Genomic DNA, 12,605 nt, shown 5'->3' with positions numbered 1-12,605 from the left:
AACAGACATTAGTAAAATCATTCATGCTCACAATAGTTTTGACTAAATGACAGATATCTTCTCTGACAACTTTTTAAGTCATTTGTTTGGGTGACTTGAAGGCATCACAAGCCCAATAGGAGAAAGATAATTGCTCAGGGAACCAGACTCAAGGGGCCTAAATCCCATTCCATCCCATCATTGCCCAGTCCTGCTCCGTCTTGCTCCTGTAAGGGACACATTGTCTAAACAGCATCAAGTGTTAACTTGTTAAATCAGTTACACCCAAAAGGGTTGAGATTATTTAACAATGCAACAAGATGAGGTAATATCAAGAATTCTGAGGAGAGGCAGAGTTTTCAAAGACTCTAGTTCCATGCCAGGGAGCTATTGTTTATGAAAAGATTTTTGGAAAATGAAGAATTAACTCATTAACTAATCTCTTTCATGGGAATTCATTGTGCTTAGTTCTCACATTTGAAATTCTTAATTTTATATCCATTCCACAGTCATCTTATTAGTCTAACTTTTTAGAAGAAATGTGTAAAGCAAATGCTTCTAAATTTAATTAGAATTTTAACCATTGTAACTCATCCATGTGGAGGAAAGAAATACATAATTGCCAACCTTATTTGTTCTGAACAAAGATTGGTTCCATTTGCCACCAGTGGGAATTTTTAGGAATATTCTCTCTGGACGTCAGGGATTCTGTGAGATTTTTCACTGGTCTATTTCTAGAACCTGGGATGGTATGAGGCTCATAGAAGAAATCTAATAACTATTTACTGAGTGCATGAAAAAATGTGGTGTTATTTACCCAAGTCAAAACTCTCCCATGGCTTTTTCAAGGAGAGATAAGCCTGGGCCTCTAGCTCCCAGCACCATTCCAGAAGAGACCTGTGTGGTCTTTACATCCATGTTCTCAGGCACATTTCATATAAATCCCATGAATTCGACTGGGTTTCCTACTCAAGCTACCTTATGGTACTTTTCTGAGAGCCTCACTATATACAAACTCTGGAAAAAAAACTAGGTCCCAGGAACGAGTACAGAAACAAAGGGAAACCTTACAAGGAAGCAGTGGAGTGATTCAGTGAGGATCATCAGATTAAAACTTGGAACAAAGTTCTGGTTACTCCCACACCACTTAACTCGTATATAAATGTCACCAAGTCACATCCTCATTCTAGACCTCATCTGAAAACTGAGGAGGTTCTTTAGCACATGGGTTTTCTCATCTAAAAATCACTCTATAGACCAAGTAAGTTTTTATACAGAGTGCACTTAAAGGTGAACCCATCTCTTACTTTCACCACTCCTCCAGATGCCCACAAGAAAAGCCTGAGGTTGCTGTAGCACCTGCCTCTCGCCAGGGGCAGAGTCATGCCTGCCCCACATAGGGGCAGAAAACGTGATTTGTTTCTTATCACTGCTACATCTCTTAGAGATAAGGTTGATTTATTCCAGCCTCACTAGATAATAAAAACCTGTGCATGTGTGCTAGGAGCTCCATGGCGGAAGTTCCAAGGAAACCACAGGATTTTGTGAACAGCAGACAACAAAGCACCTTTCTCTTTTTTCCATGGAAATGAAAGTAATTTTCAAATATCCTCCCCTAGATGGGAATGCCACCTGATCTCATAAAGTCCCTGTAGGATCTCTCTCATCTTCAATGATGTCTCCCAGTCAACCACACATCCCAGTATTTATACCACCATGTAGTCCCCTCCCTTACCAAATCTGCAAGCTAGACCTGTACAACCAACATGATGCAGGAGAAGTAACACTGTGTAACGTATAAAGCTAAGTCATAAGTCTTGTGGTTCCCACTTTAGACTCCTGGAAAGCTAGTTCCTGGAATGCTGTCTTTCGGATCCCAGCCACCATGCTGTAAGAAGCCCAAGCTCCATGAAAAGGCCATGTCTCAGCACACCACAGCCATAGCTGAGCTCCCAGCTAGCAGCTGGCATCCACCCCTAGCTTACGAGGTAGCCATCGTGGATGCCCAGCCCAGTCGAGTCTTTGGACTACTCTAGTCCCAGCCACGATCTGACTACAACTACATAACACTCCTCAAGACAGAACTTCCTGGTTGAACCTAGTAAATCCACCAGGCCAAGAGAAATAATAAGGTGTTACCTAAAGTCACAAAGTTTTGATGCAACAATAAGTAACTGGATGTCATGTGTAAATACATGTGTAAATCAGCCATATCTGATTCTTTGAGACCACATGGATTATATAGCTCACCAGGCTCCTCTGTCCATGGAATTTTCCAGGCAAGAAATACTGGAGTGGGTTTCCATTTCCTTCTCCAGAAGTAACTGGAACACTGCCTCAAATTCCTTTACAAGTTTCTATGACCTTGAGTTGCTCTCATAAGTCATTTATGCTCATTTATGCAAGACTCTGCCCCTTCCTGAGCTTCCCTGGTGGCTCAGATGGTAAAGCATGTGCCTACAATGCGGGAGACCTGGGTTCAACCCCTGGGTCAGGAAGATCTCCTGGAGAAGGAAATGGCAACACACTCCAATATTCTTGCCTGGAAAATCCCATGGATGGAGAAACCTGGTAGACTACAATCCATGGGGTCACAAAAAGTCAGACATGACTGAGTGACTTTACACACACTGCCCCTTCCTAGCAGAAGTTTACAAATAGCTGAGTTTGTTTTAAATACTTCTAAATTAAATTTTGAAGTTAGGATTTTCTCCTATTGAATTTGAAAAGATTTGCACTGAATGCAAAACAATGAGGTTGAGCTTTTAAAAATATAATACAAAACTAGTTTTATAAATCTGGCTCCAAATACATGTCTGTGATTATGGTCTATAGCTCTCACAATTATGTTCTTCAAAATTATCCTGATTTCAAATAATCTTTCCATTAAATTACAGGAATTGGGGGGAAGTTGAAATATTGTGTCAAATCTGCATATTGCAAGCTGCATCTCACACCAAAGACAAGCACAGAAACCCTAGGTCAGGTCACATATTCCTTCTCATGTTTCAAAAAGCATAATCCCCATGACTCATTGTCTAGGGTACTAGCTTTGCTTTCTTTTTTGGATTTGGGATGCTGATTTATCTGGTCTACTTGTGCCCTACTGAACCCAATCATGACAGAAATGAAAAACCTCTAACACACACTCATAGAAACACACACAAATACACAGAAAACAAATATCTTGGATCATGGAAGAATTTGATGTTGTCATTGTTTTGTAATTTATTTTCTTTAAAGTTCTCTCGGTTCCTTTTGGAGACATTGAATTCCACTTGTGAGTTGTTAGTTAAGTTATGGCTCTTGTATTCCAGGCACTGTGCTAAGTGTTTTAGATGCATTTACTCATTAACTTCAGAACCTTGTGATACAAGGTTGTTTATTATTATTATTATACAAGGTTTGTTATTTATTATCCCCATTTTACAGCTGAAAGAACCACGGCTCAGAAAAGTTAAGTGATTTGCTAAAGTTTCACAGATATTAAGTACTATGAACCTAGGTCTACCTCTCAAGCAACAGAAACATAGCTGGAAAAATCTCTAAATTCCCACACATCCAGAAATCACACCTTAATTATTGAATCATTAAGCAGGAACCATAGCTTGGCCAAAATAACTATATATTCTTGTGGATCACCCTGAGGAGAGAATTTGAATCTAAGTTTGGGACACTGCAAAGTGCTGACAATTTCAGACTGCTTATTTATATTAGTACAGTCATTGACAGAGTTCTGTATTGTCCAGATTGCACTGGTAGTTTCCCTATGTAAGTTTTATCCCATCCTTCATGTGCATGGGCTTCCCTGGTGGCTCAGACAGTAAAATCGTCTGCCTGCAATGCGGGAGACCCAGGTTTGATCCCTGGGTCAGGAAGATCCCCTGGAGAAGGAAATGGCAACCCACTCCAGTACTCTTGCCTGGAAAATTCCATGGGTGGAGGAGCCTGGTGGGCTACAGTCCATGGAGTTGCAAAGAGTCGGACACGCCTGAGCGATTTCACTTTCACTTTCATGTGGACGGACATTGGGGATTATCCATTCAGAAGACTTTGGGCAGGGACACAAAAGGCAATCACAGGGACCCAGGAGATTTAATAACTGGGAACTCAGAGGCTGCTGGCATGAACTGAATAGCAACCAGGACATTTAGAAACCATTCCTATAGATCAGTCCATACGCACTGGGGAGAGAATGGAATACACAACAGAAAAGAATGGGTTTTGAGGGGAGGGAATGGTATACATGTGTGCACACTTTGTTGTGTGTGTGTGTGTGTGTGTGTGCATGTTGAAAGGGTAGGGGCTGCTTTTCCTCTATGAGTTGTTTCCAAACAACCTTTCCTCTCATTCCATCTGTGTCCCTTCAAACCAATTTTCTCTGCATTCTTGCATAGCCAAACCATCTTGGAGAACCTGAGACAGCCTCAGATGAGATTTCATGGTAGAATGTGCAGGGGTGGGATGGGTTGCTCTATTTGTTCTTTTTCTCTTATTCCTATCTCTAGTCATAACTGCAGTACCTCTTTCCCTCTAGGACATTTGCCATTTAAAATATATTCAAAAATAAGTAGAGTATATTTATATTACAATAATCAATAGTTCCTCTTTGGAAATGCAGGGTAGTCTGACTCCAAGCTCTGAGCAGGTGTCCTTCACGCTCTCTTGCTGCCTCACTTGCTCTCTGCCATGTTCACCGTGTGTCAGGACTTGCAGCATCTTAAAAGCATTTATAATAAATACATTTATCCTCACACCAAATATAGTGTGTGGGTGTGAAAGCTCATAGAGAAGAAAGAGTCCTCTACACATGCTCGTTTTTACCTCATGTGAAGTTATCTGACTTCAACAGTGGATACCCCTGGTATTTTATTTATTTTTTAATTTATTTATTTTTTTAATTAAAAAATTTTTTTTTTTTTTACCCCTGATGTTTTAAAGGGCCATAAAGGTTTTGGGGAGTTCAGAGGGATTGTGAACTCTGACTCTCAGTTTCCTTGTGAGTAAATGTCCATACTTGTCCTCCCAGATAAGTTGGCCTTTGTCAACACACACACACACTACATTGTATTTTCAATTAACTGAAAAGAGACTTGAGTGGATGATTAGGGTTACCTGGAGACAAGACTGCAAAGAAGCCAAGTCAGGAGTAAATGTTATCAGGACAGCCTGGAAAGCACATGGGCCGAGGTCAGACCAGCCCACTGCAAACCCCACCCCATGACTCACAAAGTGTGAGATCTTAGGCAAATTATTGAAATTCTCCAAGACGTGGCTTCCCATCAGTAAAATGAAGATATTAATAGTACCTACCCTCAAAGATGTTTTGAACATGAAATAAGTCAATACATGCCAAATACTTAACCCAATGAGTGATACACAGAAAATGCTCAGTAAATATTAGCTGTTGTTATTTACTATATAGAAGACAGAATAAAATTTATAATATCTATTAGTTATTGAATATTTTCTACACACAAGACTGTAGGCTATTTAAATACACTATCTCTCTCAATCTTCAGAGCAACCCTAATCTTCTAGAACAGCAACCCTGTTCTAGAATATCCCCTTTTCCAAATGAGAAAACAGATGCAAATAAGTTAAGTCATGTCTGCAAGGTCCCAGTGTTACTAAGTATCACAGCACAGTTCGTCGGACTTCAAGTCTGAGGTCCCAGCCAAGTCTCACACAAAATTACCTTCCTAAAACCCAGAGCAGAGTTTCTTTGAACATCTGTCTACATTTTTCATAGGCCTTTCGGGACCCCAATCCTTCTGAACTCCCCAAAACCTTTATGGCCCTTTAAAACATCAGGGGTAAAAAAAAAAATTTTTTTAATTAAAAAAATAAATTAATTAAAAAATAAATAAAATACCAGGGGTATCCACTGTTGAAGTCAGATAACTTCACATGAGGTAAAAACGAGCATGTGTAGAGGACTCTTTCTTCTCTATGAGCTTTCACTCCCACACACTATATTTGGTGTGAGGATAAATGTATTTATTATAAATGCTTTTAAGATGCTGCAAGTCCTGACACACGGTGAACATGGCAGAGAGCAAGTGAGGCAGCAAGACAGCGTGAAGGACACCTGCTCAGAGCTTGGAGTCAGACTACCCTGCATTCAAGCCCTCTGTCTGTCTTTCATCAGCTTTGGGCAGCTCATTTCTCCTCTGTGAGCCTGCTTCCTCATCTCTATAGGTAACAGGACACACCTCTCCCCAGAGGATGTTTCTGAAGGTTAAATGAGGTCATCCCTGTGAAGCACATGACACAGTGCAAGACAAATGGGAAGTCCTTGGTTAATACTCTTAATAATAATACTGTGATTGTTAAGTGTTCAAAAATGTTATTTGTAATTATTATTAATATTTAATTCTCAAAACAGTTATACCATACAGACAAGGATACCAAGACTTGGGGAACCTGGGTGCCCTGCTCAGGACCCCTTAGGGGCTGGCAGTGTTCTTCTCACAACCTCCTACCAGCTGCTGAAATCAGCAGGGCAGTGAAGTACTCATGGATGGGTAATGTGCTAATGGGTGGGCTCTGAGGAAGGAGTCTACTTCTTTTGAGAGAGTAGCAACACAGGCCGTTACCAGTTCTATAATCTACAGTTCCTCAACAGCAAAGTTAACCCCAGTCTTCAGGGACCATCCTGTATCGTTGGGTGCCCAGTAGAACTGAGAAATGTCTTGGGTGGGCTTCCACCTTAGTTTTTACCTTGAGTCAGATACTAAGGTGATTAGGTCAGAAAAGTTTCCCCCAGAAGCTCCAGTTCTTTGAGTGGTGGTGATATTAAGCAACCCCTACATGTTGCAGATGGGTGGTTGAAATACCTGCTCTGGGAGGGGTGGCCAGTCACAAAAGCCGGGGTCATAACAGCCTTGTTATTAGAATTGGGGTGACTAATTTCCAGATAGAATCAGAGGCTCTTACAAATTGCTTTTGTAGAAATCATACCCTCAAATGTCCAACCTGCCCTGAATCACTCTACACTCAAAGCAGGAACAGCTGGCATCAGAGAACTCGATAAATATATTACAGAAACACATAGGATTTGGTCCGAGGAGATGGGCCTTCTCTTACCTTGAAAAGTGGCATGCCGAAGACATCATGTGAGTTGACATTTTTCCCAGTGTCTAAGGGTAGTTTCAGAGAGCAACACAGACTCCAGTGAGTTGAGCAACCTTGGTGAAAGCTCTTCCCTTTCTGATTCTCCTTTGGTAAAATGAAGGGTTGAACTAGATGGTCTCTGAAGCCCATGGACTGTAATATTACCACATGTTATGATAGAAAATTCTCTGAGCATTGGTTCCTTTAAGAGGTAGTAAGAAGTAATAATTTAATATCAAACTGTTTCATACAACAACACTATGAAGTTGGTACTATTAATATTCCCATATTACAGATGCAAAAACCAGGGCCCAGACTGTTAAGTGTTTTGACCAAGACACTTGTGCAGAGCTGGGATTTTAACCCAGGCAGCTCAACCCATAGGCCTATGCTCTTAATCATTAATATTATTAATGAAAATACTAATGAACCAGTCATGCAAACTAAGGGTTCCAGATGCTTCTTTTCAGGATTTCTCCATTTCTATGCCATCAACAGTGTGTGTGTGTGTCAGCTCTCAGGCATCAGCTGGCAGATGTACATACATATCACCTACCTAGGTACTGGCATGTCAACGCCAGACAGGTCCTAACAGATCATCTGGGTTGGGTGTTCTTAACTCATTATCCTTGAGCAGCCATTAAAGGGCACATAAACTCTCTAAAGTTATACACAAAATAAGGGTGTGTGTAATTCTGAAGACAGATGTCATAGATTTCTTCAGATTTCCAAGAAGATCTAAAAACTTTTAGAGATCAACCCATGTTTTGACAGTCTGAGACCACCAGATGAAAATGGGCCTGACCAGGTACACACAGCAAGGAGTGACAGAGCTGGGTTCAGACCCCAGATCACCTGACCCAGAGCCTGGGCTCTTTGGCTACATCATGCCCATTCAACTCAATTCTTTTCAACATGCATCAAGGGCCTGCCAGGGTCAAGAAGCCTTAATGGGGATTACACACACAGTTCACAAACTTTGAGTAGTTTTAGAAAATTGTCATGCTTCATGCTTAATGCAAAATGGCATTTCATTGTTTCTCTAAAGTTCTTGTCATTGATAATTACTACTGATCTGCCTGTCTGCTATTCACAAAAACTTAGCCCATGGCATTTCATTCATATTTGGTCCAGTCTGCCTTTACTAGCTTCACTCCTGACCTCTATAGATGCCTAGCTGGGAATTTCTCTCATTGTTCTGTTTAAAAAAATCAGTTCAAAAGAAAACTGACAACAGCTAAACTACATAAAGCAAAATATATTAATGACTAAACATTGAATCACATTGTCCTGACAAAGTTCAGATCAACCAAATGTGTTTCAGGAAAACTGGACTTAGTAGAAGTAAAGCCACAGTAGAAAATTCACCCTGGAAGAAGCTAAAATTTGATACAATTACATTTGATACAGATAAATCACAACTGATAATTAAGCCTTCCTTGTAAAAATTCACATAAAGGAGTGAATTCCTGTAAAATTGATTTTGATAAAATAAGAAATGACAAAAAGTAGAAATAATTTCACTGTACTATACTGAACATTGATTTTTAAATTGAAACGGCTTAATGAGACTAATTAAGAAAAATACGTTCTTGACAAAAAATCAACCATGTTAGTGCTAGTTATAAACATGGAGTCAAAGCATCCTTGGTGCCAAAGGACAGAGGTCAAAATGTCTGCCATGTTAAACACATGTCAAAAGGAAAGTGCTAATAGAGGGAGATCAAAACTTCCTGTAGTCTTTTGCGAGGATTTGCAATCATTTGCAGGCAATGCTCTGATGAGGCAGACAAACTGACATGGCCACTGACTTTGTAAAGCTCACTTGAAAAGCCAAGCAACTAGCACAGACTATATTATTTTAGGCATGCTTTAATCCTACAAGTTCCATGAAGACACAAAACATCAAGGAGTAAATGTTATCTTTATGGGTGGAGTGAGTGAAGAATTTCTCAAACTTGCAAGGGGTTTCCAGGAGAATTTACTTTTCTTCCTGAACAAGAGAGGTCTCTTTCCTCTTTGTCTTCCTTTTCTGGTGGTCCCAGGAGTTGCTTGCTCCAGGTCATCTCCAGTGCTAGGCACTGGCTTATCCACCAGACCTCTGGGCCTCATGCCTGTGCACTCTTATCTTCTTTAACAAGGCTGGAGTCAGTGGTATGCCAGAGCTGGTTCAAACCCACTCCTGAAAGCCAGCTATTAAATTTTAAGGATTTGATAAGGTGGGTGTTAAACATAGCCATTATTAAAAGTGAAATTATAACTGTGAAGAAAGCTGAGTGCCAAAGAATTGATGCTTTTGAACTGTAGTGTTGGAGAAGACTCTTGAGAGTCCCTTGGACTGCAAGGAGATCCAACCAGTCCATTCTAAAGGAGATCAGTCCTGGGTGTTCTTTGGAAGGAATGATGCTGAAGCTGAAACTCCAGTACTTTGGCCACCTCATGCGAAGAGTTGACTCATTGGAAAAGACTCTGATGCTGGGAGGGATTGGAGGCAGGAGGAGAAGGGGATGACAGAGGATGAGATGGCTGGATGGCATCACCGACTCCATGGACATGAATTTGAGTGAACTCCAGGAGTTGGTGATGGACAGGGAGGCCTGGCATGCTGCGATTCATGGGGTTGCAAAGAGTTGAACACAACTGAGCAACTGAACTGAACTGAACTGAAACTTATGATCAAATATACCACCTTAAAAATAGGTAATAAATATTCAAAACTCATCACTTCCTGATTAGTTTAGTAGAATCTGCTTCTAAGGTCATTTACATCTATCACATCTGTATGGTAGTCACTATACGGTGGTGTGCATATCTTTCCCAGCCCCATAGTCAGTAACATCACACTAGTAGATCGAAATTAGCCAAAGTAGGAGTAGTTATACCACAGAAAATTGCAAATGCTACAAATAGAGACCTAATTATGGTTCTGTTGATTGTCTAGATTTAAGAAAGTGAAACTAATAATGTAGATTATACTTAAAGCTGACAAGCCTATAGCTGTTCCACAGTGATAAGCACAAAAAGCAGGCAATATTCTTTCAAACTCAGAAAAAAAGTCACTCACACTATTGACAAATGAGTGGTTTCCAAGCTCTTTGTTGTTTCACTTTTGTCTTACTTGTTAGTGAAAATATCAATGAACATTCTTGTCAAAACTGTTCTTGTTATCCAACTGCAACCATGATTGACACTAGATACAAGAGTTCTGAATTATCACGGAATGCATTGTCTGAAAATTAATATGGAATTTACCTTAGCATTTACATTTTATTATTTGTAAATTGGGTGTTGTACATCCTTCAAAAAAGTAAAAAGTATCATAACCTTGAGTATGCATTCACACACACATTTCCAGAGTTGTCACTTACCTCTGACGTCCCTCAGAAGCCTCCCATCTCTTACCATGAGACCACCAGGACCTGCTGCAGCCACCAGGCCACTAGGCCAACTGAGGTCATGATGGGCCCACGGAAGTACTGAGAGCTTCAGACTAGAGGAAAGGAAGGCCAGTGTTTACAGTGACGGCTGGCTGCAGAATGGCCTTTGTCTGCTCTGGGCCTTTATTTATTTTCACACCAGCCTAAGGCCTTTGACCCCAGTTTGAAGTCAAAAGACAGGAAGAAAGATTCTTTACTTTCATGATGATTGGCAACATAGTTTGGCTGGCAGAGAATGCCAGGGCACTATGAAACCCTGGCCGAGAACACCTCAAGGCCCTCGAAGGACAGCTCACACAAGAATTGGAAAGAGAACAACCCCACTTCTTCCTTTGGGCAATACACTGTTTGGAGTCTCTGTAGGAAGACCACACTCACTCGCATTTCTCTCTATTTCTCATTTTCTGGTGTCCTTTTGGGGAGAGGGGGATCATACTTAGTTATTTAATTATTTTACCCATGTATAACTTATATCCTAAATAATGCCAACCATGCAATCACATATTCATTCAATCATTTATCCAATAAATCAATATTGAGTACCTTTGTGAGTCAGGCACTTTTCTCATGCTGTAGGTACAAGGGTGACCCAGGCAGTCTCTGACCCCATGGCGCATAATGTCAAGTGGACAATATGGACATTAAATGGTTTTACATCCAGTTGGATGCAAACTCTAAGTGCTTGCTCCACATGTTCCAAGCTGAAATTCATTATTTTCTTCGCATAAATACTCTTCTCAAATGCCTGTCAATAGACCCACAGCAATCATAGCCACTACTTACATGACATGTGCCAGGCACTAAACACTTTATATACATTAACTCACTTATTCCTCACAAAATTCCCACAAAGAATTATTAAACCTATTATCACCTTCATTTTACCAAGAGCTTAAAAGCTTCTCTGATAAGCAGTGAAATTGTTCAATGGTACCACCATGCACCTTGGGCAGGATTTTCAGGTAAACAAGATCAATCCAGCTGAAATTCCATGAAATTTAGCAAATGTCGAGCTTCAGTTTTTATGCAATACCTGCAGTCTGGATGAGGCTCAGATGGTAGGTATCCTGACTCTGCCACTTTCCACCTGAAGGACTTTGGGCAAGAGTTAATTTCTTACTTAACCTCTCTGAACTTGTTTCCTCATGTATTCTATATGAACAATTATACTATGCAGTTACTTCCTGGGTAGGGTGAGACAATTAACAGGAGTCAGTGATATAACAGGACTGCATATCTGGGACCTTGGCCCACCCAAGAGTCCATAGACTCCTTGAGGTCATGGACCTTGATTACCTTGCTCACTGAAATGTGAGCCTAGCACATAAGAGATGTTGAATATTGGTTGGTTGAGTGATTGGTTGGTTGGATGGATAGATGGATGGTTCTGTTTCCATTGTCCCAAGGAGCTAGCCCCAGTTCAGACTCTCCTTCCGCGAGTTTCCCATACATGAATCCATTCTCCCCCAAGAAGACCAACAGATACTCAAAGGCAGGTCTTTTGTCCTACATCTCACCACAGCCCCAATTTATGATTCACCCATGAAGGAGCCTTGGAAGTCTGAAACAACACTGCCCACTCAGGCTTCAAGACATCCTAAAATTTCACCTGTTCCCTGCTACCCTTACTTCCAAAGAACTTTCAGAACTAAAGGGATTTCCTGTAATGCTTGGTAAATTAATGCTAATATAAACTGAGTTTCCTGGTCATTCACTTTCTTAAGACAAAGGGGAACCATCAAGTGTTCACAAGGGAAATCATTCTCTTTAGGATCCTAAGTTCTAAATAGAAAATGTGAAACCAGAATTGCATGGTTATTGAAAGCACTGCTTTTCAGATCAGATAGAACTGGATTTGAATCTCTGCAAGTGTCTTAACTTCTTTGAACCTGTACTCTTTCATCTGGGAAGTGGGAATAATAACACATTCTTTGTAGGGTCATTTGAAGGATCAAGTCAAATACCATAAGTATATTACTTAACACCATGCCTAGTACAGGGCAAGGACTCAGCAAAAGACTGTGATCATCCCTGATCATAATTGTTACTGAGTTGAAAATCAGGAAGAGACTA

General features: G+C 40.5%; 1 protein-coding gene across 1 annotated transcript in view; it reads right to left on the bottom strand.

Annotated features, from left to right (window-relative positions):
• Positions 1 to 9,672: 9,672 nt before the first annotated feature.
• Positions 9,673 to 12,605, bottom strand: part of SH3TC2 (SH3 domain and tetratricopeptide repeats 2) — a 68,688-nt gene continuing 65,755 nt past the window's right edge. Inside the window, exon 17 of the mRNA XM_044947499.2 lies at positions 9,673 to 11,277. Coding sequence (XP_044803434.2) covers positions 11,098 to 11,277 — 180 coding nt within the window. The 3' untranslated portion in view covers positions 9,673 to 11,097. The remainder of the gene's footprint in view (positions 11,278 to 12,605) is intronic.

Source organism: Bubalus bubalis, chromosome 9, assembly GCF_019923935.1.
Source record: "Bubalus bubalis isolate 160015118507 breed Murrah chromosome 9, NDDB_SH_1, whole genome shotgun sequence".
Classification (NCBI taxonomy): domain Eukaryota; kingdom Metazoa; phylum Chordata; class Mammalia; order Artiodactyla; family Bovidae; genus Bubalus; species Bubalus bubalis.
Note: the sequence above shows the minus strand (reverse complement) of the source record. Positions and strands in the feature narration are given on the sequence as shown.